General features: G+C 65.3%; 5 protein-coding genes across 12 annotated transcripts in view; 1 reads left to right on the top strand and 4 right to left on the bottom strand.

Annotated features, from left to right (window-relative positions):
• NFIC (nuclear factor I C) overlaps positions 1–12,251 on the top strand; it is a 47,553-nt gene extending 35,302 nt beyond the window's left edge. For 3 of the 7 annotated variants that reach the window (XM_069790055.1, XM_069790053.1, XM_069790054.1), the window contains exons 7-11: positions 205–333; positions 452–636; positions 2,109–2,268; positions 3,904–3,989; positions 6,237–12,251. In XM_069790055.1, coding sequence (XP_069646156.1) covers positions 205–333; positions 452–636; positions 2,109–2,268; positions 3,904–3,989; positions 6,237–6,254 — 578 coding nt within the window. In that variant the 3' untranslated portion in view covers positions 6,255–12,251. The remainder of the gene's footprint in view (positions 1–204; positions 334–451; positions 637–2,108; positions 2,269–3,903; positions 3,990–6,236) is intronic. The other 4 variants (XM_069790056.1, XM_069790057.1, XM_069790059.1 and 1 more) reach the window with 2 other exon arrangements.
• SMIM24 (small integral membrane protein 24) lies at positions 12,041–16,022 on the bottom strand. Of its 2 annotated transcripts, none has more exons than XM_069790065.1 (4): positions 14,406–16,022; positions 13,798–13,915; positions 13,621–13,659; positions 12,041–13,423 (listed from the first exon to the last, which is right to left on the bottom strand). In XM_069790065.1, exons 1-4 carry the CDS (start codon positions 14,476–14,478, stop codon positions 13,327–13,329), a joined length of 327 nt encoding a protein of 108 aa, XP_069646166.1. In that variant the 5' UTR covers positions 14,479–16,022; the 3' UTR covers positions 12,041–13,326. The 2 variants fall into 2 exon arrangements, with proteins under 2 accessions (XP_069646166.1, XP_069646167.1); XM_069790066.1 differs by having other exon boundaries at positions 12,041–13,420.
• Positions 16,023–16,169: 147 nt separating this feature from the next.
• SMIM44 (small integral membrane protein 44) lies at positions 16,170–17,340 on the bottom strand. The gene is made up of 2 exons (XM_069790064.1): positions 16,680–17,340; positions 16,170–16,540 (listed from the first exon to the last, which is right to left on the bottom strand). The coding sequence occupies exons 1-2, from the start codon at positions 16,918–16,920 to the stop codon at positions 16,317–16,319; spliced, it is 465 nt and encodes a 154-aa protein (XP_069646165.1). The 5' UTR covers positions 16,921–17,340; the 3' UTR covers positions 16,170–16,316.
• A 1,652-nt stretch (positions 17,341–18,992) lies between these two features.
• On the bottom strand, positions 18,993–22,884 carry DOHH (deoxyhypusine hydroxylase). The gene is made up of 5 exons (XM_069790063.1): positions 22,758–22,884; positions 22,029–22,358; positions 21,570–21,646; positions 21,140–21,377; positions 18,993–20,123 (listed from the first exon to the last, which is right to left on the bottom strand). Exons 2-5 carry the CDS (start codon positions 22,300–22,302, stop codon positions 19,807–19,809), a joined length of 906 nt encoding a protein of 301 aa, XP_069646164.1. The 5' UTR covers positions 22,303–22,358; positions 22,758–22,884; the 3' UTR covers positions 18,993–19,806.
• Positions 22,885–23,626: 742 nt separating this feature from the next.
• Positions 23,627–27,325, bottom strand: LOC138686508 (uncharacterized). The gene is made up of 2 exons (XM_069790061.1): positions 26,301–27,325; positions 23,627–25,020 (listed from the first exon to the last, which is right to left on the bottom strand). Exons 1-2 carry the CDS (start codon positions 26,457–26,459, stop codon positions 23,902–23,904), a joined length of 1,278 nt encoding a protein of 425 aa, XP_069646162.1. The 5' UTR covers positions 26,460–27,325; the 3' UTR covers positions 23,627–23,901.
• Positions 27,326–27,670: the final 345 nt, after the last annotated feature.

Below are 27,670 nucleotides of genomic sequence, written 5' to 3'. Positions count from 1 at the left end.
TGCACACCCTCCTGCACATGTACAGATGTGTGCACACACACACATGCTCACACCCACGCACCCTCTCCATGCCCAGCCTGTCCCCAGGGTACCCCTCACCCCAGGAATGAGCACCCCAACCCCGGACCGGGCTGGCAGCTGCCTTGGGACTTTGGGGTCCCACAGCAGGTGCCAGAGCGTGACGCTATGCCCCGCTTTCCCCAGGCATCTCCCCCACCGTGAAGAAGACGGAGATGGACAAGTCCCCCTTCAACAGCCCGTCACCCCAGGACTCCTCGCCCCGGCTGAGCAGCTTCACACAGCACCACCGTCCCGTCATCGCGGTGCACAGCGGTGAGTGTCCTGGCAGGGAAACCGAGGCACAGAGCAAGTGGGTGAGCGGGCAGGGGGCTGGGGCAGTGGCTAGCTTACAGTGACGCCGGTGGGTCCCCCCTTCTGCTCTCGCCTGCAGGTATCGCTCGAAGCCCGCACCCGTCGTCTGCGCTGCATTTCCCCACCACCTCCATCCTCCCCCAGACGGCCTCCACCTACTTCCCGCACACGGCCATTCGGTACCCGCCTCATCTCAACCCGCAGGACCCGCTGAAAGATCTCGTCTCGCTGGCCTGCGACCCGTCCAACCAGCAGCCCGGACCGGTAAGGATCCGGCCCCATCCCTGCATCCCATCACTGACCTCGCCGTGGGGCGCCGGGGGCTGCTGCCGGCCAGGCTGCCGGAGGGGCGTCCCCTGGATCGTCTGCCGCCACCGCCGTCACCGCCACCACCGCCGCCACATGTGGGGGGTCGGGGTGCTCCGTTGGCACCCAGGTGCCAGCACCCAGCCCAGTAGGGTGTTCCAACTGCTGCGGTTGGGGCTGAACAGCTCCGGCCGGTGCCTTGCGTTGTTTCGGGAGCGCCGCTGCGCCTGGTCGGTGTTGGCATCTTGTTTCTCTGGCGATGGAGGTGCCGTCCCCTGGCTCAGCACGGGGTGCCACCTTGTAGGGGTGACAGGGCGGTGGGTGCCAGGCCTGAGCCGTCAGTTGGGGCTGCGGGTATCTGTTGGGAGCGGGGCATCTGGCAGGGGATGTGTGACCGTCGCCAAAGAGCCACCGTCCGCCAGCGTGCCTGGGAGAGCGATGGGCTCTGCGTGCCCCGTCCGCCCATGCAGCCAACTGGTGACTCGTCAGCCCCGCCACTGCGCCGTGTCCCCCAGCATCCCCGCAGGGGTGGCAGGGCCACACCGTGCTGCTGTACGCCTTCCCTTGCCCCAGCAGCCAGCACCCCACACACCCAGCACCCCACGCACCCAGCAACCCGTGCACCCTGCACACCCAGCACCCTGCATGCAGTGCATCCAGCACCCCATGCACTCAGCACCAGACACACCCAGCACCCCTTGTACTGACCAATGCGCACCCAGCACCCCATGCACCCAGCACCCTGCATACCCAGCACCCCACACACCTGGCACCCCATGCACCCACCCCCCCAGGCTCCCTTCATGCCTGAAGCCAGGGTCCAGGGGTGGCCACATTCCCACTCCCATGCCCTCCTGTGCCCCGCACCCCCACTCTGCCCCCCGGATGCAGAGGGTCTCAGGGAGCCCCTCTGAGCTCTGCTCAGCACCTGCCTGCTGCTCAGCAAGGCCTGATGCCAGGGTGAGGGGCACGGCTGTTCTTCTCCCGTGCAGCAGCTCAGTGCCAAGCTGGTGGAAACCGGATTCAGAGCAGCCCCCCGACCGGGCTGGGCACGGGGAACTGGTACAGGAGCCTTTGAAGGTCACCACTGTGCCACTGCTGCGGGGTGCCCCTTCCCCGCAGGTGAGCGCTTCAAAGGCCTCCTGCCGCTGCAGAGAGGGGGGCACAGTGCCCTGGCTCCAGCATGCGCCGCTGTGGGGCACGGCCCCCCCCAGCCCACCCCGAACCCCCCTGCACCGCCGTGATTTCCCTGTCGCTGGCGCCGACCGTTCAGGGCTGCTCTGAGACCCAACAAACTCGTGTCAGTGGTGAGGGATGCTCTGCGCCCATGCCAGGCAGCACCGGGGGCTCACCGGGCCGGCTTTGCCGGTGCTGCACGTGCTTCCTAATGGCTTGTGCTGTTTGTTTTTCTGTCTGTGTTGTGTCCCCAGTTAAATGGAAGTGGTCAAGTGAAAGTGCCCAGCCACTACCTGCCCACGCAGATGCTGGCGCCGCCACCTCCCCCCGGCATGCCCCGCTTGGCCGTCTCTCCTGACACCAAATCCACCACGACAACTACCGAGGGAGGGACGACCTCACCGACATCACCCAGTAAGCACCCCGCGGCGCCCACCCCTCTCCCCGGCCCAGCCGGCCCCCTCCTCTCGCAGTCCCCCCAAGGTTCCCCCCCATCTCAGTGCTGCTGGGGGGATGTTGGCGGAGGTGGCCTCCCTGCAGCCGGGGAGAGGGCGGCAGCCGGCACACAGTGAGTTTGCTGGGTCTCAGGCAGGTTGGAGCGGGCAGGGTTTGGGCAGGCAGCTGTTGTGTCCCCCAAGCTGGGGGTCCTGCGCTGGTCTCAGGGACCAGCCCAAGTCCCGCATCCCTCTGAGACGGCCAGGGGAGTGGGAGCGGAGCCATGACGGGGCTCCCCCAATCCAATGTCCTGCCCAAACCCAGCCAGCGTGGGCAGGACTTGTGGGGGAGGCTGTCGCCTCTCTGTGCCTCAGTTTCCCCACCGGCCAGCAGCAGCGGTGCTGCCAGTGACATGGGGACCAGCCAGCACGGGTGTGGCGCTGGGGCCAGCATGCCTGGCTGTGCCACACAGGGCTGCCATCCTCTTGCTGCCACAGGGGTCCCCAGCTCTGGGGACCCCAATCCGGTCGGGGGCTGTGAAGCGACGCGGGTGCAAGGACTGCGTGCAGGCCCCCTGGAACCCTTGGCAGGAGGCGCCTGGGGGGCCTCGTTAGTAGTGGTGGCTGACGAGCTCATCTCCCTCCACTCTGCCTCGAGGGGTTTAGCGTCTTGGCCAGGAGGATTTTGGGGTGTTGGACCCGGGGTCGCAGAGGGGAGACACTGGTGTCGCCCCCAGGCTGGCATCGGGGCATGTGCCACAGTGGTGGGACGCTGTGCCATCACCGCACTCTGTGAGGGGTTGTCCCTGTCCCCGTCCCACTGTACCCACGGGACACCTCCTGGTACCCTGAGAGGCTGCCACGTCCCCACAGGGTCAAGTCCCCCAGGGGACAGGCCACTGCTGGGTGCCGCCAGCCAGCTGGCGAGTGTCGAGGTTATGTGGCGTGAAGAAATCAAAGCCTGGCCGATCTGGAGGGGAGAGCCCTGTGTGGCGTGGCCCGGCCGGTGACGGGGCCAGGGCCACGGGGAAGGACCAGGCAGTGCCAGTTCCCCCCAGGCTCGGGGAAGGATGTGTGTGGGGGACACTGGCTGTCTCCAAGAGGCGCAGAGGCCAGCTGGTTCCGAGCCCCCCGTGCCCTCCTGCAACACCCTGCTTCCGATGGGGCTCAGCCCAGGAGGTTAGCGAGGCTGGGGGTCCCACCACTGGACCCCCAGCTGTGGGATGGAGGTGGCAGCGGGGGGACCTGGCCGAGTGGAGCTGGTGGCTCCCGTCGCGCTCGCCCCACAGCAGCTCCGCTCGGGAAGCCACAGCACCGGCACGGCAGGGGAGCACCCGTCTGTGCCTGCATCCCGGGGGGCGTCTCGCCCCCCCCAGCCTCCCAAAGCCGCCCCTCCAGCAGGGCACAGGCACGGGCAACACCGCCCTGAGCGCAGCACCCCTGGCCTCCACTCGCCCGCCGCCGGGGCGCAGCCAGGGACGTTGCCCAACCGCCAGCTGTGGGTGCCCGGGACGCCCGTCCCAGCAGCACCAGGGAGCGGGCCGGGTTTGGCCCCAGGGGGGACAATGGAGGTGCCGCCGGCAGCCCCGTTAATGAGCTCTCGTTTGTTCCCCAGCCTACTCTGCACCAGGCACGCCCCCTGCGAACCGTTCCTTCGTGGGATTAGGACCAAGGGATCCTGGGAGTATCTATCAGGCACAGGTGAGAGCGGGGATGCTGCTGGGGGGACCCTCCTGCCCTCGCCCAGGGCACCACCGCCGTGGCATCGCCGTGGGCATCGCCGCCGTGGGCATGGCCGTCGCGGGTATCGCCGTCGTGGGTATCGCTGCCATGGCGTTGCTGATACGGGCATCCACACCACGGCATCGCTGCCGTGGTATTGCCGCTGTGGGCATCGCCACCGTAGCCATTGCCACAATGGGCATCACCATCGTGGCATCACTGCCATGGGTGTCGCCACCATGGGCATGGCCGTTGCAGGCATCGCCATCATAGGCGTCACTGCTATGGCATTGCTGACATGGGCATCCCTGCCACGGCATCATTGCCATGGCATTGCTGCAGTGGCATCACTGCCTTGGGTATTGCTACCATGGGCATCACCACTGTGGGTGTTGCCACTGTGGCATCACTGCCATGGGCATTGCCACCATGGGCCTCGCCACTGTGGGCATAACTGCTGTGGGCACCGCTATCGTGGGCATCACCGCTGTGGGCATGGCTGCCGTGGGCATTGCCACTGCAGGCACTGCTGCTGTGGGCATCACTGCCTTGACATCGCTGCCATGGGCATTGCCGCCATGGCATCCCCACCATGGGCATCAATACCTGGCACCCTGTGCCAGGCCCTCGGGCGCTGCTGGTGGCTGAGGGCCACCAAGGGTCCCCCACTGCAGAGGGAGGTCACTGCCATGCCCACGCCTGGCACCTTGCCCTCCCCTCGCCAGGCTCCAGCTGTGCCCCGCCTGGCACTGTGGCACAGCCAGGCTGCCCAGGTGACCGCAGCATCCCCGAACAAGGGGCACTGGAGCCGTGTGGCCCCTTTCCAGGTCGGCACGGGCACCCTGCTTTTGCCCGACTGCGCCCGCCGGCTGCTTCAGCCGCAGTGGGATGTAGCGTGCGCCTTTCCAGGGACTTTTTGTTAGTCCTGGGTGTTTTTTAACAGGTAGTTTGTGAGCCAGCGCCAGCACTATGGGCAGTGCCGCAGGGCCAGGGCAGGAGTGCCGGCACCTTGCCTCATTTGTGATACGAGTTGGCCGGCCTCAGCTGTCCCAGCAGGGGCAGCTTTGGGAGGCTGCAGCCCTGCCCGGCAGCTGACGCCAGTGCCAGGGCAGCGGGATGGGTGTGTGGATGGCACCGTACTGGGGGCACTCTGGGGTCCTGCACCCACTGGGGGCGAATACTCAGGGCACTGAGCCATGCCATGGGGCACCCAGAGGTGCTGTGCTTTGCTAGGGTGCAAGCACTTGGGGACCATCAGCTGTGCCATGGGGCACCCAAGGGTGCGGTGCTGTGCCAGGGTGCAAACACTTGGGGACCGTGAGCTGTGCTGTGGGGCGCCCAAGCGTGCTGTGCTGTGCCAGGGTGCAAGCACTCGGAGGCCATGATCTGGGACACCCAAGGGTGCTGTGCTGTAGCAGGAGGCAAACACAGCCTCCTGCCCAGCCTCAGTTTCCCTAATCCTACACGTGGGCAGAGCACAGTGGGGTGGGCACCCTGAGGCTTTTAGGTTCCTAGAGAGGAGACATGGGGCAGCGCCAGGAGAGCCCCGGGGGAGCAGGGTGCCGGGGTCCCTGCAACCCGCAAACCCGTGGGGGTTATGGCTGCTCGCAGCCCCAGGACCCCAGGGTCCCTGTCCCTGCGCACATGTGTCAAATCATGCTCTGGGAGCCTCCCCAGGGCTCAAGGATGCTCTGCATGGGGAAACTGAGGCACAAGGGAAACGAAGTGGTGTCCTGCATCCCAGGGCGGGGTAGCTGAGACCTCCTGCTCTTGTGTCATGTGTGGCGGGGCCGGGAAGGGTTAAGGGAAGCGGCGGCCCCGAGCTGTCTCGTTGCCAACGGAAACCAGACATGAGGTAATCGGGGACGAACTTGAACTTGGGGCTGAGGGGGCAGACAATGGGAGGGTGGCAGGGGGCCACCCCACAGGGTCCCCAGCCCTGCCACCCCCCACCTGTCCCCAAGTGGGATCATTCCCTGGGAAGCATTGCCTTCGCCGCGGAGGTGCAGAGGGACCAGCAACCAAGGGGGACACGGGTGGCCCTGGCACAGAGGGCTGACAAACTCAGTGCAGGAATGAGGATGCCATGCAGAGCAGCAAGGCAAAACGAGCAGGGTGACAGCGTGGGGACAGCTGTCTCGGGGGGGGGACACATATGCCAGGGGGGCACGGAGTGGCCCCATGTCGCAGAGCACTAATGCCAGCCTCTGTCTTCTCTCCTGGCAGTCCTGGTACCTGGGATAACCGCCGCCGTGCCGCCCCTTCGCCTCCCTTCTCCTCTGCTTTAGGCACCCCCAGAGGAACATCCCCGTCCCCGAGCACCAGGCCCAGCCTTGCGGTGACGACGGAGAGCGCGGACTCACGACGACGATGACGACGACGACAAGCAAAACCCACACCCGAAGGAAAGAGCGAGGGAAAGGAAGAAGGAAAAGGGTCAAACTTTTTTAAAAAGGAAAAAAAAATACAAACAAAACAACAACCCATCCCAGGAGGACCTTCCCCCCCACCCCAGCGATGCACCAGAAAACAAAGAAACAGAAAAAAAAAGAAAGAAAAACACTATTATTTGCCCCGTCGGCCGGCGCCGCGCCGAGACCTGACACAACTCGTGCCAGTGATGCCTCCCGGAGCGGCAGCGGGGCTGCGGCGCCAGAGCCCTGCTGGCCACTTGCCGGAGGGTCGGATATGCAAACGGCTCTTGACTCTCTCATTCTTGCCTCTATGTGAGTAGAAAAGATCAAACCCCCCCACCCACCCCCCACCACCACCCCCCCCCCCCGGCCCCATGCAGACTCTCGGGGGGGCCCCGGGGCCGGGGTGGGGCACGGCAGGGTGGGGGAACGACACCTCCTGCCGCCGGTTCCCAACGGACGCGGCCACGCTTGCCGTTGGGACAATGTGATGCTCTGTGCCGTGAAAGCGCCTCGGGGATGGGCGATACCGTGCTGCGGTGACACGGTGACAGTGGTGATGCGGTGACACGGTGATGCGGTGACGCAGTGGCGTGGTGGCACAGTGACACGGTGGCATGATGGCCAGGTGGCACGGTGGCCGGCTCGGCTTGGCACGAGCGGTTGTCACAGGAGGAGGGGGCTTTGGGCCACGGAGGGTGCATGGGCACAGCTGGAGACGGTCGCGGTGGCGGTGGCACCCCAATTCCCTCGGGGACATGGCGTGGGCACGCTCCCACCACGGTCCTGGTGGGACCCAGGCTGCCACCGTCGAGCCCGGGCATCGGTCGCCGTCTCTCTGCAATGCCTTCCTTGCCCGCCGGCGTCCACCAGCCCCATCCCCACGTGTCCCCATGTGTGTCCCTGTGTCCCCGCGCCGGGGGTTCCGTGGGGCTGTGGTGGGGTGTGCGTCCGTGTGTCTGAGCTATGCATTCCTGTGGACAGGTTCCAGGTGGATGGCGAGGAGAGGGTGCGCTCGTGTTGCACATTTTGTAGGAAATGCACTTTTAAGAGGGAATCGTCAAAAAAAAATAAGAAAAAGAAGAAGAAAAAAAAAATCACAAAAAAGGAGGAGGAGGAGGAGGAGGAAGAGGAGGAGGAGGAGGAGACGGAGCCCCTGGCACTGGCTTGCCGGGATGGCTGGTTTGGGGTTTTTTGGGGTTTTTTTTTTTTTTTTAATACAAAAGGATGGAGAAAAGGAGCCCGAGCGAGGGCGAGGGCAGAGCCAGCCCCACGGAGCCCCCGGCCCCGCGTCAAGTGCCTGAACTGCGGCGGGGAGGGGTCCCGGGACCCCCGGCGGAGGCCCCGGCGGGGAACAGCGCTGGAGGAAGCGCCTGGCCGTCCCCGTCCCACGCGATGGCGGCGTGGCCGGGAAGGGGACGCGGGGACGTGGCAGTGCCTTAGAGCAGAGGGACCCACGCGGCAGCCGAGGCGAGGAGGAGGAGGAAGATGACGAAGGCACCCGGCGTCTCCAGCGAGATGGTGGCGGCCACAGAGGAGACGGGTCCCAGGTGTGTCCCCAAAGGGACCCCAGGGAGCCCACGCCCCAGGGGACACCCCACAGGTGATGACGGAGAGAAGCCACCGTGGGATGTCCGGGAGCAGGGGACGTCACCGAAGCCACCACCACCACCGGCCTGGCCCCCTCCCCTGGCACCCAGAGCCGGCCCGTGGACCACCGACATCGCATCCCCCATCCCACCGGCCCCCCGCTCCACCCCGCTTCCCACCCCCCGGGACAGCACAGCGAGGCCGGATCCTGCGCGCCCGCGGCGTGGCACCGGGGAAAGGGCTGACGCAGGAAATCCCGGGAGAGAAAAAGTAATCAAAAAGGACAAGAAACGGAGAAAACCCACAAAAAAAAAGGAAAAAAAAAAAAAAAAAAGCGCTTGGCGGAGAAGGAAACCTGTTTTTTTAAAAAGATCTGAGAAAAGAAACACATGAAAAAAAAGAAAAAGACAAAAAAAAAAAAAAAAAAGACAAATAAACTGCATGGTGCTTTAACAGGATCTGGTGACCTGGCTCAACCCAGCCGCGGATGGCTGATGCTGTGCATGGCAGACTGTATTAACCGGCTCTACCTTCCCCCTTCAGCAAAAGAGAAAAAAAAAAGAGGAAAAAAAAAAAAAAATTCTGTATAAAAGAAAAAAAAAGCCGTAAAAAAAAAAAAACACACAAGAAAAAAAAAAAAATCCATGTTTTCCTAATTTGCACGAAATTTTATACCACATGATGTGCCTTGCCTTCGAAGACTAAGTATTACCGGACCCGATATCAGTGCGAGGGAGTCGCTGCATGCCCGGGGCTCCCGGGGGGCCGGGGGGGCTGGGGGCGGCTGCCCCCCCCTCGCCTCCTGCATGGCTTCTTCTCGGCCGGAAAAGTCCCTTTTCTCTCTATTATTATTCTTTTTTAACCAATTTTCCCCCTCGGAAACGTCTTCCAGTTGGTAATACCGATGCATCCTCTGCGCCAACACACCGGAATATGCAATAGCCGCTCGGCTGCGCCGGCGAGGGGGGGTCCGGCCTTGGGGGGGGGGTCCGGTGGGGGGGGTCCGGCCACCCCTTTTGCTTTGCCTCTCTTTATTTTATTTTTTTTCCCTTCCCTTTTGGGGGTTTTTATTTTGTTTTTCTGCTTACAGCAACCAAAGGCAGCGAGGCGGGAGGCAGCAGGGACCCCCCCCCGGGTCAGAGCCCCCCACCCGCCTTAATGCTCCGGAGAAGCCAGGCGTCCGGGCAGGGCAGGATGGACGAGGATGGGGGGGACCAGGGATGGAGACCCCCATGGCTGAGCCCTTATGGGGGGGCCACAGCATCCCACCACCCCTCCCCACCTTGCGGGGACACCCCCCCCCCCTTTTTAAATTGGTTTTCAATGGGGCGCAGGGCTGGGAGGGCTGAGCCCGGCTGCTCTCGTGACAGGAATGGAACCGTGTGAATGTAGCTGTGCCTCTCCCCCCCCCCCTCCCCCCCAGGGCTGGTGTTGGGGGGGGGGTCACAGCCCCCCACCCCCCCATCCCCATCGGCTTCATCTCCGGGGGTCTGGCTGGCAGAGCAGGGAACAGGCAAAGTCCCAGCAGGAGTTCCCCTCTCGCCGTCACTTTGCCTATCTTCTGCTGCGCCGACTGCCGAGCGGGGTCCCGACACCCCCAAAAAATCCAGAATTTGCCTTAAAACCCAAGCGTCCCGCCGGCCGGAGAGAGAGAGACACACACACCCCCCCAGCCCCCCTTGAGGCTGAGGACTGACGCGGGTTGTGACACCGATGGGCGGGTGGCACCGCGCGTCGCTGCTGCTTTGTAATGAAGAAACGTCGTCGTCAACATTTTTTTAAATTTTTAATTTTTTTTTCTTTTTTTTCTTTTTCTTTTTTTTTTTTGGTGTCCAAAAGTATTAGTGGGGAAGGGGGGGGGGGGTGTCGTGTCCCGCCGGGGTCTCGCCCACCGGTGCGGTTTGCTGGGGGTCCCACAGGGCAGGGGAACATCCTTGGGAGACTCTTCTTTATGCAAGGTGCAGTATTGATTTCTGCAAGGACAATGCAACGCGGGGAGCGGGAGGTTAGCGTCCAGTTGGGGGAAAATAACTTTAAAAAATAGAATTAAAAAAAAAAAAAAAAGAGAGAAAATTGAAAAAAAAAAGAAAAAAACAAACAAAAAAAGGGTTTTAAGGCTAGAAAAGGATCAGCTCAAAGCAAAAAAATATATATATATATAAAAAAATAGCATTTCTCAGTGGTGAGCAGAGCGACAGCCAGCGGAGGGAGGGAGCGGGGGGCACCTGGGGCAGCCCCCCGTCCAGCCCCCCCCCCGCGAGCGTGGGGCCTGGGGGGGAGGCGAGGGGCGCTGGCGCCCCTCGGGCCTGGGCCCCCCCACCCCGAGGAAGCCCCCAAAGCCCCCAGCCCCACGGGGGACACCGGACGGGGTGTCCCCCCCCCCTTTTGCTGCCTTTACCCCCAGGGCCAGCAGCACATCTGGCCGGGCTGCGGCTGCAGCCCCCCCCCCCCCAGCCCCCCAAAACCCGCCCTTGGCAAGAAAAGCACCTTAAAACATGTTAAAAAAATAAAAAGGCAAAAAATAATCAACTCGACGCCCCCCCCCCCCCCAGTTTGGAGGGTGGCGGGGGGGGTGTCGGACTGGGGGCTTTCCCTTGGGGGTCCGGGGAGCCCCCACCATCCCCAGCACCTTTGCACTGCTCCCCCCGACACCCACCACCCCGGGGCTGCATCCCCCCCCCCGTCTCTGCCCAAAGGGAATATGCAAACTCCCCCCCCAGCCCCCTCCCTGGGGGGCACTGGCCGTGTGGGGACAGGGGGGGACGACCACTAATTTTTTGTTATTTTTGATTTTTTTAATCGTTCTCCCATTTTTTTTTTTTTTTTTCTCCCCCCGCGGCCTCTGGGCTCGGTGGCCACAGTCGGGGTGGGCGCAAAGTGGGGTGGGGTGGGGGACACACATACGCACCCCCCATCGCTGGGGGTGCTCCGGGGGGGCCCCCAGCAGGATGGGGATTTGGGGGGGGGGTCCGCTCGACAATCACCGCGCCCGGGGCTCCCGCGGGGGTTTCATGCACTACAGTCTCTCCTAGAGGGTTTTTAGTCGGGCTCGTCGGCTTAAAAAAAATTAATTAAAAATAGTCCTTGTGACCTATAAATAAAAAAAAAATAACCTGTACATATATATATATCTCTCTCTCCACATATATATATATGGGGCTGCAGGGGCCGGAGGTGGGCACGGGTCCCTGTGGGCCGACACACAGTTAAGGTACTTTAAAGCGCAAAGGAATATATATATATATATAAAAACCCCTATATATATATATATGTCTTGTTTGTTGTTGTTTTGTTTCTTTTTTTTTTTTTTTTTTTTGGGTTTTTTTTTTTTTTTTGTACTCTTGAGTTTGGAATTGCTGCTTTCTGTCCCCCAGGCTCCCGCCGCCGGCTGGGGCGGGCAGCACCCATGGGTGCCCCCTGTACGGCAGCACCCGCGGGTGCCCCGCGCGATGCCCACGAGCAGGTGGGAGCGGAGGTGGAGATTGGGGGGGGGGGAAGGTGGAGGGGGGAAACCCACCCCCACCCGGGCAAAGAGCGGCAAAAGGAGAGAAACCACCCCAAAAAGGCGTCGAGGCGGCAGCCGGCAGGACCACGACTCACACCCATACCAAAAATCCCGCCGCAGTGCCTCCGCGCCGCCGGCTGCCCTCGCCCGCCTTTTCGGGGGGTCGGGTGGGTGCCCCCTCCCTCGCAGTTATATTTTACTAGTTAGCCGGATTCTCGCTTTCTCGCTTGCCGCAGCCGTTACACACCCGCCGAGCGCACCAGGGCCGCGAGCCGGGGTCGGGATCCCCCCCCCATCCCCTCCGGCTGTGTCCCCCCATCCCCAAGTCCCTGCATGACCCCCCCCGAGCCCCCCGCTCGCCTCCCTGGTGCTTCACGATATTTGATTATACCATTGTACGCAGCCATTACCGATAGCCGCCGCTCCTGCCTACATACCAGTTACTGACCGTGACTATGGATTTTGGGGTTTGTTTTTTTTTTGTTTTTTTTTTGTTTTGTTTCTTTTGTTTTGTTTCAGGGTTTGTTTTTTTTTTTTTTTGTTGGGTTTTTTTTTTGGTTGTTTTTCCCCCCCCCTCCCCTATGCAAAAAAGAGAAAAAGAGACAAAAAAGAAGAAAAAAACAAAAAACAGAAAACTGACACACAAAAAAAAAGATAAAAAAAAGAAAAGGAAAAAAAAAAAGACAAAAAAAAAAAATGTATAAAAATTAAACAAGCTATGCTTCAACTCCAGCCCGCCTCTGCCCTTCCTTCGCTGCCCCCGGGGGAAACTGAGGCACAGTGCCTGCCCTGGGGAGGAACCGGGTGTCCCCGCTGGTGGTGGGGGGGCAGGCACTGGGGTGTACTGGGGCATACTGGAGCAGAGCCGTGCTGGGCAATGGGTGCCCATCACCCCGGAGCGGGGGGCCCACCCATGGGTGCTCTAGGCCCGGATGAGGAGGGTGGGTGAGGCGGGGGCAGCAGCCCCCCGGGGGGTGACAGGGAGGTGGGAGCGGGGCAGGCGCGGAGGGGACACGCGGGGAACGGGGACACGGGTGGGTGCAGCCCTGGGCTCACGTGGGGATGCGTCGAGACCTTGGCCACGTGACGTCACCACCTCGTGCACGTGACATCATCGCCTCACCCGTGTGACGTCATCGGCCGAAGCCGCGCATCACCCCCGCAGTCCCCATCGTCCCCGTCCCGATAGAGCTGCTCCGGATGCCCCCCCAGACTGTCCCCCATCCCCCAGGATCCCGTCGGTCCCCCCCACGCCCCGGGACGTGGGGCAGGACGCCCAGAGGGGGTGTCGGGGGGCAGCGGCGCGGCCGGACACCGCCGCGCTGAAGTCGCTGAGGCCTGGCAGGTTGTCACGTGCCAGGACCCTGCCGTTGTCCCCCGCCCCGGTGGCACCCAGGGGTGCCCCCGCACCCAGCACCCGCGGGCCCCATCCTGGGGGTGCAGAGCCCCCCGGGGGGCCACTGGACAGCCCCATCTCCGGCACGGTGACACCAGACGCTTGACGCCGGGGCAGGCTGGGACCTTTACCGGGGTACAGCCGGGGGCACCCCCGGCCCAGGGCTGGGAGGGGCGGGGGGGGGGGGGCCTGCTCCTGTCCCCAGCCGCCGCCCTCTCCGATCCACTCCGGCGGGCGGCGAATCCACGCCGGGTCTTGGCGGCAGCCGGGAACCGCCGCGGCACTTCCCGCCCCGCTGCCGCTCCGCAAAACCCGGCGTGGATCCACGTCCGGCGGACGGGGCTGAGGGCGAAGCGCCCGACGGGGCGTCCCTAAGGCCGGGCACCGAGCGGGCAGGGGACGGCCGCCCCTTCAGAAGGACGTGGCCTTGCTCTGCTCCTCGCCGTCGCTCTCCTCGTCGCTGTCCTTCTCGGCCGCCGGGTTGGCGCAGCCAGCGTGCTCCAGCCTGCTGGGAGGAAGGCGTCAACGAGGCATGGCCACCCACCACAGGGCACCCCCGGCCCCGCTCCCCTGGGGCGTCACCATCGCTTTCGGCCATGCCGGGCCACGCGTGGCACCGCCAGCACGTGGCCGACCCCAGTGGGGAACTGAGGCCCGGCTGGTGGGGGGCCCGGTGTCAGCCCCACAGCGCCCAAACCATGGTACCTCTCAGTCCCCTGGGTCTCCTGGAGGCCGCCATGCTTCCTGCGAGGGGAGAGAGGGGCTGAGCGGTGCCTGGGGACGGTCCCGTCCCCACCCCGCAGCACCCTGCTCCCCCCCGGGGCCGGCAGTCCCCCCCCCGCTGAGGCGGGTGCAGGATGCGTCCCCACTGCACCGGCCCACCTGCGCATCCTGATCTGCCAGAGCCGGTTGATGAGCAGGACCACAAAGACGATGAAGAGGAAGACGACGACGGCCGTGAGGCTGACGAGCCAGGGCTGCAGCTCCTTGGGGCCGGTGCCTGCCACGGCAGGGACGGGGACAGGGACGGGGATGGGGACAGGGACGGGGATGGGAACAGGGATGGGGAGGGGGATGGCTTTGGGGGAACCCCATCCTGCAGGGGATGGGACCCCCTCCCATCCCATGGCACAGAGACCCGATTGTGCCCAGCCTGGCACCGGGGGGATGCTGGGGACGCTGGGGACATTGACAGGCGCTCATGGGCACCCAATTCCCACCATCCCTTGGGTGCCAAGGAAGCCACCCCCGACACAGCCAACCCATCCCCGGGAGAGCGTGGGGGTGCCAGCACAGTGGGGAGCACTGGGGACAGCAGGCAGGTACCCCCAAGTCTTTCCACTCTGCCCCCCAAATAGTTGCTGCCAGAGCACTGGGACAGACTGGTCCTACTGGGAAGGTCTCCCAGGAGCTGATCCGATGGCCCAGGACAGGCACAGCCACCCCGCCCCAGGGGCACAGGGGGACAGGGGGGCTGCAGGGGCACCTACCGGCCTGTCCCCGGGCAGTGGCGGCGAGGACGAGCAGGACCAGGAGCGAAAGGGGCTGTGAAGTCCTCGGCATTTTCAGGGGAGGCTGGCAGAGGGCTGGGGCACGGCCAGATCCTGCACCCTGAGATGGGCTCCTCTCCCACGCCGCTGCTGGGGCCGAGCGCAGGTGCCGCTCTCTGCACCCCGGGCCAACGAGCAGCTTTTATTGGGCTCAAGAGGACAAGTGCCACCAAGCGCCATGGCAACGTGGCTTCTATAACCCTTGGGAGGTGGCACCTCTCCTCTCCCCTGGCTGAGCCACCAGCACCCTGCGGCACCCAGTGGCCACCACCTCGGGGACCACCTCGGGGACCACGGCAGCAGCCCCGTTGCCCAGGGCTGGGGTCAATCCCCGGGGTGGGTGAGTGGTGGTGGTGGGGATGGAGGGACAGATGGACGGGTGGAGGGAGGGACAGATGGATGGGAGCGTGGGTGGACGGAGGGAGGGAAGGAGGGGTGGATGGATGGGTAGAAGGAGGGAGGGACGGACGGACAGATGGATGGGTGGGTGGGCAGCTGGATGGACGGAAGGAAGGAAGGACAGACAGCCGGATGGGTGGGTGGAGGGACAGACAGATGGGCAGATGTGCGGAGGAGCACCCACCCTGCCTGCTGCCCCGTCCCAGTCTCTCCCCACTGCCCATGGGGCACCGCACCCCCGTCCCCACTGGCAGGGCTGGGGCAGATCCAGGCCAGTGTCCCATCCCTGCAGACACGGCCCCCACCCTGCCACGCCGTGGGGATGGGGCAGAGTGGGCAGTGCCAGGCCACCCCCTGGCCCTCAGTCAGGCCCAGGCCAGCTGGATCCCAGTTGCAATGGCTGGTGCTGGTGGAACCCCATCATGTGCCCAGGGAGTGTCCGGGTACTGTGAAGACCCCAGTATTAATGGTGTTATCGGCGAGACCTTGGCAGGGTGAGCTGCTCCGCTCCACCTTGCAGCCCCCGCCTGCCGGGGCACAGGGGAAACTGAGGCACGGGGGAGCTGGCAGCACCCCAGGGATGGACCGTGGTCTTCGGCAGGGCCACCCTGCCCATGGCAATTCCCCAAGGGGTGAAGAAAGTGCCTGGGGACACGGGGACAGGGTCTCCACTGGAGGGATGGGGGGGGTCCAGCCCCAGCCTGGGTTTAAGGCAGGGAATAGGGGTCCATATGACACAGCCCCCATCCCCAGTGCCCCCACTCAGAGCCCAAGTACAGCTCATGGGTGCTTTGCCCCCTGCCCAAGACTGGCTTTGGGGGCACCTGTGGGTGCCACCGAGCTCTGCCCCTTGGGGAGGGGGCACTGCCTGGCAGCATTAGGGCACCAAGGTGGCCAGCGGGGGCAAATTCACCTTCAGCATACAGCCATCTGTCTGTCTGTCCCTCCCTCCCCATGCACCTGCGCACAGTTGTGCTGACGTAGGCCTCCCCATAGGCGTGTGCGTCCGTGTTTCCATGTGCACGCCCGTGCACGCCCATGTCCGTGCCCCCTGCGCCCACGCCCGGGCTGTGCCCCCACGTCAGGGGTTTGCACCCCCCTTTACATACCCACACACGCATCAACACATGTGCTCCCACATGCGTGTCCCTCCCCACGTGCCCATGCCCGGGGGCCAGCACGGCTCCACCGAGGGATGCTGCTGTCCCCAGGTGAACATTGGGGTGTCCCAGCCCTGCCACCTCCCCGTGCCCACGCCTGGCTAAGGGGCGAGTGAGCGGGGCTGGGGCAGGCTGCTTTATTGGGGGGGGGCAGCGATAGCAGCCCCAAGATAAGCGTGTGTGACCGGGCAGCGTCACCCGCACACCCGAGTCTGTGGCCGGTGGCCGTGCTGTGACCCGATGGCCAGGCATGGCTGCAGGGTCCCGGTGGCGGCAGGGGTGTCCCCCGGCCCTAGAAAAACCTCTTCTTGTGGGAGTCGGCGAAGGAGATGGAGCTGCGCGGGGCGGTGGTGAGCAGCCCCAGTGGGATCTCCATGCCGGGCAGGGTGCCGGCGCCTTCACCCTTTGGCTTCCCCTCTACCAGCACCCCGTCCTCCTCCAGCCACTCCACCTCCGGCACGGTCCCCTCGGCCATCACCGCCTTCTCCTCCTCTGGCTTCGGCCCGAACGCCCAGTCTGCGGGAGCAGAGATGGAGCCATCAGCGGCACATCCCCACCACAGCAAAGGTTCTCGGTCTGGGGGACACCCCCTCTTGCCCCCCACCCAGCCCCATAAGGAGCCCCAAAGCTCAACCGTGCTCTGGGCAGCACTCACCAGCGAAGTCGTGCACCAGGTCCTTGATGAGATGCCCCACAATGGCATATGCCACCACCAGCACCAGGGTGGCCGCCATCATCAGGTAAAGGACGTATCGGGGCAGGCGGATGCTGTCCAAGGCGGGGGGCTTGTAGTCCACGTACAGCACCCCGTCCTCCTCAGGGGGAGATTGCAGCAAGTGCCGTGACCCCCATGCCCCCCCGGTGCCGGGGAGCAGGGTGCCCCCCGCCAGGGCCATCGCCAGCTCCCCCCGCACCCCGGCCCCGAGCCACCGAAGCCTCTTCTGCGCAGGGGAGAAGTGGCATCTGGGTCCACAAGGCTCCTCGGTGCTGGCGGCTCACGGGGACAGGGAGGTCCCCATCCCTGGTGGCAGTGCCGCTCGTCCGCTGCCGCCAAAGGACAGAGCATCTGCGGGAAGGAGCTTAGTGCCCGCTAATCCAGGCACAGCCCCGGCAGGCTCAGCCTGGGGGGTGACCAGCGGGCTCCGACATGGTTCAGGGTCCCCTGAATCTGCCCCTCTGGCAGCACCACAGGTACCTCTACCCCCCCGGTAGTGGACAATCGTCCGCAGCTGGAGAATGTGCAAAGGCAGGGATGGGGAGGGACACCCCAAGGCCTCCCCCCCTCCCCTGAGCTTGGTTAAATCCCTCGGCAGGATCCCCCGAGCAGATGGTGTGAAATCCTGGCAGCAGCACCCTGCCCCCGAGGACGTGGTGCCCTCCGAGCCAGGAGGCGATGGGTGCTGCAGCCCCATGCTGGGGGTGGGGGGGTGTCCCATGGGGCCCCTTTGCTGCATGGAGTCCAGCCACAGCGAAGCAGAAGCGAGAGGCCATCATCTTCCCGGAGCTTCACGTTGGCCACTGCGTGGGGTACCCCGGCACCCAGCGTTGCTCCTCCGGTGAGGAGCATCTTGCAGAGGGGCACAGAGTGCAAGCACCACCCGAAAGCGATGCCCTCTGCACCAGGATGGTGCAGGGTTTGGCCCAGAGCAGCAGCAGCCTTGAAAAGAAAACCCAAGCCCTTCCCAGGGGGGGTTGGCCAGGGAGGGACGAAGGTGCCCGCAGGGTTTGGTGCCAAGTCAGGGCTCAACACCCAGGCCCTCCTCCACCCCGGCACACGTCCTGGCTCTACTGCACCCAGGTTGCCCCTGGCCAGATCCTGGCCACAAAAATGCCAGTTTCATTCCAATTTGGGCTTTAAAGGCATTTGGGGGAGCGGAGGCAAATGCTGGCGCAGAAAGATTTGGAAACAACCCTGCATCATCCAAGTGACTCACCTGTGGAAACGCCGGAGAACAGCAGAGAGCAAGGCTTGGAGTAGCCGGGGCAATACACAGGGACAAACACACTGGCAAAAAACGCTGGCAGCGTGCCACAGCCCGCATCCTGATAAGCTCCCAGCATGGAGCCAGCAGCTGCCTTTCACCGATAAAGTGGCAAGGGGGAAATGGCATGTCCCACTGCCCTGCCTCATCACCCGCAGGGGATAGAGAAGGGTGCAGAGACACCCCAAAGCTTGGCGGTGCCAGCTGGGTCCTGCCTATCACCCAGAGGCTACAGAGGTTGAGGGAAGGGAGGCAAGAAACCCCGTAACAGCTGCTGACTCTGAAACGGTGTGAAAACATCAGTTTTTTTGTCTCCAGTGCCAAGGAAAAGAGGTTCGGTGGCCCTCACCCCCCGCATCACACACAAGCGACCCCATCCACAACACTCGGGCAAGTAGGTCTGACTTCCAGTAAGCTTGTACAGGTGACCAAAACTGGTCAGGTCTCCAGTAAAATTCCCTTCCATGGGGTCACGAATTGGGCCAGACTGGGCCACAGCTGGGGCTCCCCCCTCCAGCTGTGTCCCTAGGCACCAGAGCCCTGGGGACACCCAGCTGGCCGCAGCAGTGGCTTTAGGGACTAAGAGGATTGAGCCCAGGAGCGACTCACAGGGAGACTTCGGTCAAGGGGAAAAGCACCGTCAGCAGCACACCAGTCCCTGCAGGGCAGCGGGACCCCACCAGCTCCTCTGCTGGGCAGCACCGTGGGGGCTCTGGGGAGCTCCACGGGCAATGTCTGCCCTCCTCCCCAGGCCTGACAGGGCTGTGGGGAGGGGGCGTTTACCCCATGCCATCAGGAACCCCACCCCATGTTCTCTCCTCCCATTGGTTAGACTCGAACTTAAAGGTCTTTTCCAACCTAAATGACTCTGTTCCATGATTCTATTATGGCAGCCCCGGGGCTCCCCACTGGGGCCCGACCCTGCGGTGTTGGGTGCACCCCACATCTGGGCAAGGGCTAAATCACAGCTCGACTCATGCGGGAGCTCCCCCTGCCAGCGCTTTATTCCCTGCCAGCCCCTCCCCGTGCCCACACTGGGCTGCCCAAGGGGTTTGGGTGCTGGGTGACGGCAGCAGACACCAGCCTCAGCCCTCCCAGGTCTGGTTAAACACGGGGGAAAGTCCGGGCAGGCTCTGCCTCACCCTGTAAGCCCTAATGGCAGCACCGCCGCTCCCTGCAGAAAGAAAAAGCGCAGCCAAATCTTCCAAACCTTGCCATGAAACAACCCCCATCCCAGGGAAAAAGCTGCCGCAAGCACAGCTCTGGCCTGCCCCGACAGGAGAGGCCAAACCCACAGCAGCTCCTCCGCCACAGATGCAAGGAGGGACCCGGCTCGGCACCAGCACCAAGGGCTATTTCGAGGCATCACACTGCTACAACCTACGAGAGCGAGTGCCCAAAGCCAGCCCTGCCCCCCCCAGCAAAGCTCAGGCAGGGAAAGTGGAGCTGTTTCACACCGAGCCGCCACGGCAGCACAAGCCCAGAGCAGCCCCAGGCCCCGCACAGCCGCGACAGGCTCCGACGTGCAGAGCGGAGCCCACCCGGTCCGAGCCCTGAGCCAGGCTGCGGGCAGGCAGTGCTGATCCTGGCAGGGAAAAAGGGGCAGATCCAGGAAATGGGGGGTGGCGAGAGGGAGGGGGACAAGTAGCAGCTCAGCCTGGATCTGGAGGGAGAAGGCAGCTGTAATTGTGCCAGAAAGCAAATCCAGTTCCTCCTCCACCTCCGCCGCGGCAAGGCAGGGATCCATGTTGATGGAGGCGGCCATGACAGCGGGGCCTGTGCCCCCCCCTCAGCCGGGGCTCAGGCGGAGGCCTGCAGCTTGCAGAGCCCGTCGGCGTACTGGAACTGGGTGCCGTTCTCGTACTCGTACATGTCCAGCGCCACCTCGCAGCTCTCCCGCACCACCCGCTCCTCGTCGTGGGCGAAGGCACGCAGGGTCTCCAGGCAGGAGGGGCGGGCGATGGAGCCCAGGGCCTCGGCGCACTCGTGGCGCACCATGGGGCTCTCGGTGCGGCTGCGCAGCGTGGCCGTCAGCTGCGGGACGCAGGCCTCATCCTGCATCTGGCCCAGCACGTAGCCGATCTCATGGCGGAAGAGGGCGCTGCCGGAATGCAGTCCTGCGGGGAAGAGGCGAGAGTGAGCCATCATGGCCCCCAAAGTGCACTGGGATGCTTGGCCGGTGCCCCCCACCAAAAGCTGGGAGAAGACATGGGGCAGGTTGGTCTGGGGGTTAGAGCCAGCGGTCGTCTCCCCAGACCTGTTGGGGCTTCTGGGGAACGGGACAAAACACCTACAGGAAAGGCTGACCCACCCCATTCCCTGACCCTGCACAGCCGGGGCAGCCCTGGCACTGCAGGCCCGCAGCCATGCCCCAGCGGCGTAGGGAGGCCATCTTGTGACGGTGGCACCCGCCCCCCCAGCAGAGCTGCGGGCACCCTCACCTACCCCGGGTAGCCTGCGCCGCCCACGGGCCCTGCCCCACCGGCACGATCTGCCTGGGGCAGACTGGCAGCACAGCCACAGACTCAAGCCCTCCCGTGCTGCGGGACTGAACAGCCGTAGCGGGAGCTCACAGATCCCCGCACACCTTCTCTCACAGTGCAGAAATTCCCTCGGCTCGTCCCAGATGGCTGGAGAGCCTCGTCCACTTCCCTTGGGCTGGGTCCAAATGGTTCCTGGGCTATGGTCTGCCCCTTCCCCACTCAGGAGTCATTCACTCCCCTCTCCAGAGCTATTCCCAAACCCCAGGACAAGGTTAGCAGCCTCTGACTTTCCAGGACGGGACAGCAGGACCCTGACACCCTGGGGCCAGGTCCCACCCAGAGACACCAGGTCAGACTGGTTGGTCCCAAGCCAACATTACAGACTGTGTCCTCTCCCACCCAAACCCATGGAGAAAGGGGGCCTGGAGAATGGTGAGGGGGCTGTGAAACACCAGAGAGTGACAGAGCGCTTTGCAAAGTGGCTCTTGCAAGCAAGCAGGGGGACAGCAGCTCCAGAAACAAATGTGTGACGAGCTTAAGTGAAGCCCTGCAGCTCTGGCAGCCCTGGATTTGGGAAGGGCCAATCCCAGATTAACCTGTGCAGATTTACAGTGAGAGGAGACTACAGGCAGCCTCACACTGGCCCTTACCATCTGCCAGCGCCAGCACAGCAGCCTGGCCCCCCAGGTTTCGCAGGGCAAACATGGCCCTGTAGCGGTCGAACAGCGTGCGTGACTCATCCAGGAGGGTTTCGCGGAGTTTGGCGACATCCGTCTCCTCAGCAGGGGGAGCAGGATCCACGGAGAGGTAGGGGCTGGCGCCCGGCTCCTGCTTGTTCTCCTGCAGCCACTCCAGCCTCCTCACTGCCAGCTGACACGTCTCCGCCACCTGCGGGGACGGGGACACAGCCTTGGCTGAGGGACAGCACTATATGGCGCTGGGAAGGTGCCCAGGGCTTCCCGGCAGCGGCTGGGTGCCAACACACAGCAAGATGCCGCTCATGGTGTCCCTGTCCCTGCCTCACCCTCCTGGACCAGCAGAGCTGCACCCCAGGGGAAATGACTCCCCCAAGAGCCTCACCTCAACCACGGGATCCTCTGAATAGCGTTTCAGGATGTCCAGCACCTTGGGATTCCCGATAGCACCCAGGGCTTCACCTGAAGGGAGGAGGTGTCAGGATGTTATCAAGGTGCCTACATGAGGAGGAGGACCCTGCTGTGTCCTCCGGCAAAGCCTCGCCCCACTCTGGAGTGGGGACACAAGCCTGACTGACGGATCCTAAATGAGACAGCCAGGCAAATAAACACGGCAGGAGCAAGCCTCGCCAGCAGGAAGGGGAAGGTTTGGCCAACCAGTCCAGCCAGGGCCGGCCAGGGGATGCGGTGAGGTGGTTACACGCCTCAGGAATTTCCAAGCCATGACACCCAAGCAGGATCAGGCCGTAACCAGCCATTTGGTATGGGGGGGAAGCACCTGCAAGTCCCACTTGTGGGCTGGACCCTTCCCTTGCCCCCACAGCCACAGGAGCTGCCATCATACCCGCCTCGTGCCTGACCATGGGCTCCTGGCCGGTGTCCTCCAGCACCCAGATGAGCACGGGGATGGCCGCTTCGTCCTGCATCTGGCCCAGGCAGTAGGCCAGCTCATGCTTCAGCAGCGCAGAGCCGTCCCCGAAGGCCCGGCTGATCCAGTCCACGGCGGTGCGGCCGCCCAGACTCCGCAGGGTGAAGAGGGCCCGGAACCGGGCGGGCAGGGGCTGGGCCGTGTCCACCAGCGTCCGGCCGATGGCCTCCACCTCCTGCTCGGTCACCATGGCGCCGGGATCCGGTGGCACTCGGGACTCTGGCGGGGGTCCCTCCGGTCACACTCCTGCGGGGGGGGCGGGTGAGGGTGGGGGGGTTCAGGGGGTCCCGGGGCGCTCCCAGCCGCTCCCTCAGCCCGGGACGGCGGCAGAGAGGGCGGTAGCCCAGCCCGGCAGCTGCCACGGGGACGAAGAGCGAGCCCCGGCCCCGTGCCGGCGGACCGAGCAGAACCGGGCCCCGGGGCCGGGCCTGACCCCACGGGGAGCGCCCGGAACCCGGCTCGACCGGATCCCCGGGACCGACACGGACCAACCCTCCTCCTCCCCGCCTCCCACCGCGACCGTGCCAGCCCGGCCCCGTTCAGCCAGAGCCGCCGGGCCAGGCCCTGACGGGACGGAGGGAACCGGAGGACGAGAACGGCCCGAGCCGGCGGCCGGACGCGCCCGGGGCCGGTCCCAGCACTCACCGCGCGCCGCCATGCTGCTTCCTCACGTGACCGCGCCGGCGGCTCCTACCATCGGGCTTCCGGGTGGGGGGGAGGAGCCGCCCCGAGCCCGCCCACGTCGGGGGGGCTGTGTGCTGCCTTCCCCCCTCTCCTTCCGAGTGGGAGCGGCCGGGGGAAACGGGGTCGGTGGCGGCACATGCGCGGTGGCGGCGCAGCGCAGGCCCAGGGCGCTGGGGCTGCCCCACTCCTGCCCCCCCCACCCCCGGTGCCTCTGCGGGCCCCGGCGAGCCCCGCGGGAGGGGCGGCACGGCGGGACCGGCCTGGGCCGTCCCCAAAGCGCCGGTGGCCTGGGGCGGGCAGGGGAACCGACCGCTGGGCTCCCCAGGCGATGCGGGGGGGGGCGGGCAGAGCCGCCCGTTTCTGCTGACGACGCAGCCGAGGAGGGGGGGGGGAGCAAAGGCCAGAGCCGGCCGGTGGGACGGGGAGGGACCTCGGGGGCCCGAGCCACGGGCCTTGACGGGAAACCCCTCCGGAGGGGAGCGAGGACGGACAGGACGCAGGGCTGCGGCGGCTCAGCCCGCTCCCCCCGAGGGCAGCGGCAGGGCCGGAGCTTGCGGATGCCATGTCATTCCAGGCTGGTGCCGGCCCCCCGGCAAGTCACTGCTCTGCCTCTTCCTTCCCTTCCCCTCCCAAGCATGTTTACGCAGCGAGTTTCGTACCTTCAAAGGGGTTTTGCCTTCTTATTTCAAGCCTCCTACTGGTTTCGGCCTGGCGGAGGGGCCTTGGGACAGAGGCGTGATCCCAGGAAAGGGAGACCCAAGCAGCCCTCTCCCTCGCCCAGCCCTGATCCCCGCTTTACTCGTGCAGCACACAACACACCACCAGACCGCTTAAACCCTGGAAGAGAGCAAGGGCACAAAATACATTCCACTGCCTGAAATCACTGCAGCAAAACCAGCACGAGCATGACACAGCCGCCCCCCCCTCCCCACCCCAGGAATGGCCGGCAGCCTTCCTCACTCTGCCAGCAGTCTTCGGCAGAGGCGAGAAGGTGCAGTCCTTCGCCGAACAGCCGGGTGCTGCTGGGCCAACAACATTCGCCGGAGTCTGCGGGAAGTCCATGAGCAAGGACGCGCAGGGCTGCTTCTTCTCACCCCCGGCCCCGTCAGCCCTCCCCGCAGCTCTCGAAGTACTGGCACATCAGCTCGCGCACTTGCTCAGCCCGGCCATCCTCCATGGCGGCAGGTGCGGGCTGGCAGGGCTTGGGCAGCTCGGTCGGCTCGGTGCCCTCCAGCCACTCCTCGTTGAAGGGGTTGTCGTGGGCTTCACAGACGTTGTGCAGGATGCAGCAGGCGAGGACGAGGGTGGGCAGCAGCTCCAGGCTGCAGTCGTCGCACTTCAGGAGGATCTGCCAGCGTGCCTTCAGGCGCAGGAAGGCGTTCTCGATCACGCTGTGCGCCCGCTTCAGGCGGTAGTTGAACTGCAGCTGCCGCTGGGTGAGGTTCTCGTCCTCCTGGTAGGGCTTGAGGATCCAGTCTTGCAAGGGGTAGGTGGCATCGCCCAGCAGCACGTACTTCTGCGCCTTCCCCATGAAGTGCTTGGGTGGGTTGGGGCACAGCCGGCCCTCCTTGGCCAGCACCCACAGGCTGGAGCTCTCCAGGACCGCGCTGTTCTCCATGCTGCCGGGGAAAGCGGTGGAGACGTCCCAAAACTGGCCCAGCCCGTCCACGGTGGCCTGCGTCAGGATGGAGTGCCAGCCCTGGCCGTTGCAGTAGTCGGCGCTGAGGCGCAGGGGCGGATGGATGGGGATGTGAAGGCTGTCCAGGGCGCCGATGCAGTGTGGGAAGCCCCAGCGGGTGCGAAAGATGCGCACCATGTTCTCCAGCTCCTTCTCGTTGGGCAGCCGGAGGTAGAGGGGCTTCAGCAGCAAGACGACGGCGTAGCTCACCTCCCGGACGCACGTCTGCACCGTGGAGGGCCCCACGCCGAAGAGCGGGCTGAGAGTCTGGTACTCCACGTTGGTGGCCAAGTGCCACAGGGCCACGGCCACCCTCTTCTCCAGGGGCAGGGTGGGGTGGAAGTGGGCACTGTGCGGAGCCAGTCCAGGCCGCAGCTGGTTGCAGACATAGAAGAAGGTCTCCTTAGACATGCGGAACTTCTCCAACCAGTCCTGGGGTCCAAACTCCTTCAGGACCACCCGCTCCCACCAGTCTGCGCTCCTGATGCTGGGCCAGGCGCGGGGGTAGAAGTAGCAGCTGGTTCTCCTCCGGCGAGCGATCAGGAGCTGCAGCGTGGCAGGGAGACAAGAGGGGCATGAGACGGCGCTTCCCGGGTCCCCACCCCGCGCTTCACTGGGACCCCCCCCTCCTCTGACAACCACCTAGCTCAAGCGACCTGCTCAAGGCAGGGAGGACACCCAGTGCCATGTGGCCAGCAGTCCCAACCGGCACTACCACCGGGTCAAATTTTCCTGTTCCTGCGAAACCCCATGGCAAAGCCACCAGGCAAGAGTTGTGGCCCTGGACAAGGTGCCCAGGTGCCACAGACGAGGAGCCTTCCGGAGGAGTCCCCTTTCAGGGCGGCCACTTGCTCTGCGGTTTTATTTTTTAACAGGTATTGCTGGCTTTCCTGCAACCGGGTGAACTGCGGGCTGGGTCATGATTTGAAAGAGGGAGCAAGTGCCTGCGCTCCTGGCCCCTCCACAGGAATTGTTTTTCTGTTACTAAATTCTAAAAAACATCTTTTAGCCGAAAAGAGGCTTTTTTCCCCTTCCTCGGCAACTGCCCAGGGAAGCGGCTTCCCTGCGTTCCCCCCCCAACAGCTTGTCCTCGCTGCCACGTGTCCGCAGGCCCTTCACAGCCCCCATCCTTTGTGTCCCCCACTTTTGATGTCACATCCCTGTGCCCTCCGCATCCCCTGTCCTTTCTGCCTGGGTTCACATCCCATGTCCTTTGTGTCCCCTCGTCCTTCCTTTCCCACAGAGCCCCATGTTCCCTACCCTTTGTGACCTCCATGTGTGTCCCCCCCTCCGTGTCCTTTGTGTCCCTGTGTTTCGTGTCCCCCATGTCCAGCACCATGTGGCCCTGCAGCCCGTGTCCCCTTGTGACCCCCATGTCCCCCCATCCCTGTACTTTGCGTCCTGCACATCCCCCTATTCCCCATTTTTTGTGTCCCCGTGGCCTGTCCCCCCCCCACATCCTTCATTGTCCCCCATATCCAGCCCCATGTGGCCCTGCGGCCTGTGTCCCCTTGTGCCTCCCTGTCCCCCCCCGAGCCCCCCATCCCTGTACTCTGTCCCCTACGCATCCCCCCGTTCCCCCTTTTTTCTGTCCCCCCCCCCGTGTCCTTCGCGTCCCCCGTCCTTCCTGCCCCCGTTTCACGTCCCACACGTCGCCCACGTCCTTTGTGTCCCCGCGGCCTGCGCGTCCTCCCGTGTCCCCCCACCACCCCCTCCCCGCGGGTCGCGGCCCCCCCCCGGTCCCCTCCTTGGCGCCTCCGCGTCCTTCCCGGCCCCCCCATCGGTCGCCCCCTTCGGGTCCCCGCGCCCTTCCCGTTCCCGGTCACCGTCATGAGGCGTTTCTGCCGCTGGCTGTAGTAGTGCCGGAGCCAGGCGCGCCGCTGCGGCCCGTCCCAGGCCCCGGCCCCGGCCCCGGCCATGGCCCGTCGCCCGCCCGCCCGCCGCCGCGCCAGCGCGCACAGCAGCACCAGCAGCCGCTCCTGCATTTTCAAATCGGGAGCCGGGGCCGCCCTGGAAGTGATCGGCCGCGGGGTCACGGCGGGGCCGGGGCGGGGCCGCTGCCGCCGCCGGGGCGAGGCTGCGGGGCTGCCCCGGGCCGTAGGCCGGACCGGCGACCGGGCTGTGGGAGGGCTGGGAAGGGCCGGGCCGGGCGCCGCGGCGGCGGCGGCGGCGGCGGGACGACGACGACTCGCTCCGGCGGAGCCCCCCCGGCGGGACGGGGCCTTGTGCACCCCGCGAGAAAACGGGGAACGGCGGGGTACGGCGCCTGGGAGGCGGCCGGGGCTCTGCGAAAGGGACGCCCCGGGCCCGCCGCCGCCGGTGGCCGGTCGTTAGCCGCCGCCGCCGCCGCCGCTTCCTGGCGTTGCCTTAAACGATGCGGAGGGGAACGTCAGAGAGGCGCCCGGTTGGCACCGGGGAGCCGCCTGCCCGCGGTTTGCGGGGGCCCAGCCCCGACCGGCCGGGGGCTGCGGGGCGGGCCGTCGGTGGGAGGCCGGCGCTGGGCTACGGGGGCACCGGCGCGCCGCGGACAGGCACGGCGCGGGGGAAACCTCCGCTCCCTCCCGCGCCGAGCCCCGCCAGCGCCGGCCCGGCGTGAAGGGAACGGGGCGGACACGGGAAGGGCCCGGAGCCTCGGCCGGGCTCGGGGCAGCGAGTCCTGCCGGCCGAGCAGCGGCCCCTCAGCCCGCCGGTCGGTGTCCCGGTCGGTCTCCCGGGGGTGGGGCCGCTCCTCAAACCACCGCCTCCGGCCCGGGCTGCGGGGCGGCCGGTGCCGGCCCGCCGAACCGGAGTCTGCGCGGCGTAGGGCAGCCGGCGCCCGAGGCCCGGGCGAGGAGGGTTCGTTCCCCCGCCTACGGGAAGCCCTCTCGGCGCCATGACGTCAGTGTGCGGGGAGGTGACGCCAGGCTCCGCCCCTCCCGGTGTCCTGGCCGCGCTGAGGGGGCGGGGCCCGGCGCGCCGCCGCCGTTGCCGTGGCGCCGCGCGCCGCCGCTTCCTGTGTTGATTCGAACGGGAGGGCGGGGCGCTCCCGTCGTGCCGCGCGCGCGGGGGGAGAGGGGGCGGGGCCAGCGGGCGGGGGCAGCGCCGCGGGGGCGGCCGCCATATTGGGGCGCGCTGGGGCCGGCGGAGACTGACAGGAGGAGGCGGAGCGGGGCCGGGCCGGGCCGGGTCGGGCGGGCAGGCAGGCAGGTAGGGCTGG

This window comes from Haliaeetus albicilla, chromosome 8, assembly GCF_947461875.1.
Source record: "Haliaeetus albicilla chromosome 8, bHalAlb1.1, whole genome shotgun sequence".
Classification (NCBI taxonomy): domain Eukaryota; kingdom Metazoa; phylum Chordata; class Aves; order Accipitriformes; family Accipitridae; genus Haliaeetus; species Haliaeetus albicilla.
The sequence above is the reverse complement of the archived record's forward strand: the minus strand, read 5'-3'. Positions and strand labels throughout refer to the sequence as shown.

What these genes read in the sequence shown, in the direction of transcription:
- SMIM24 (XM_069790065.1), bottom strand. Translation starts at nt 14,478, where the DNA reads ATGCCGAGGACTTCACAGCCCCTTTCGCTCCTGGTCCTGCTCGTCCTC. An exon ending in TGGCAGATCAGGATGCGCAG is followed by an intron (nt 13,660 to 13,797) that starts GTGGGCCGGTGC and finishes CTCCCCTCGCAG; the next exon opens with GAAGCATGGCGGCCTCCAGG. An exon ending in GAGACCCAGGGGACTGAGAG is followed by an intron (nt 13,424 to 13,620) that starts GTACCATGGTTT and finishes CCTTCCTCCCAG; the next exon opens with CAGGCTGGAGCACGCTGGCT.
- SMIM44 (XM_069790064.1), bottom strand. Translation starts at nt 16,920, where the DNA reads ATGGCCCTGGCGGGGGGCACCCTGCTCCCCGGCACCGGGGGGGCATGG. An exon ending in CCTGGTGCACGACTTCGCTG is followed by an intron (nt 16,541 to 16,679) that starts GTGAGTGCTGCC and finishes CTGCTCCCGCAG; the next exon opens with ACTGGGCGTTCGGGCCGAAG.
- DOHH (XM_069790063.1), bottom strand. Translation starts at nt 22,302, where the DNA reads ATGGTGACCGAGCAGGAGGTGGAGGCCATCGGCCGGACGCTGGTGGAC. An exon ending in CATGGTCAGGCACGAGGCGG is followed by an intron (nt 21,647 to 22,028) that starts GTATGATGGCAG and finishes TCCTCCCTTCAG; the next exon opens with GTGAAGCCCTGGGTGCTATC. An exon ending in TGTGCTGGCGCTGGCAGATG is followed by an intron (nt 20,124 to 21,139) that starts GTAAGGGCCAGT and finishes TCTTCCCCGCAG; the next exon opens with GACTGCATTCCGGCAGCGCC.
- LOC138686508 (XM_069790061.1), bottom strand. Translation starts at nt 26,459, where the DNA reads ATGCAGGAGCGGCTGCTGGTGCTGCTGTGCGCGCTGGCGCGGCGGCGG. An exon ending in GGCAGAAACGCCTCATGACG is followed by an intron (nt 25,021 to 26,300) that starts GTGACCGGGAAC and finishes GCCACGCTGCAG; the next exon opens with CTCCTGATCGCTCGCCGGAG.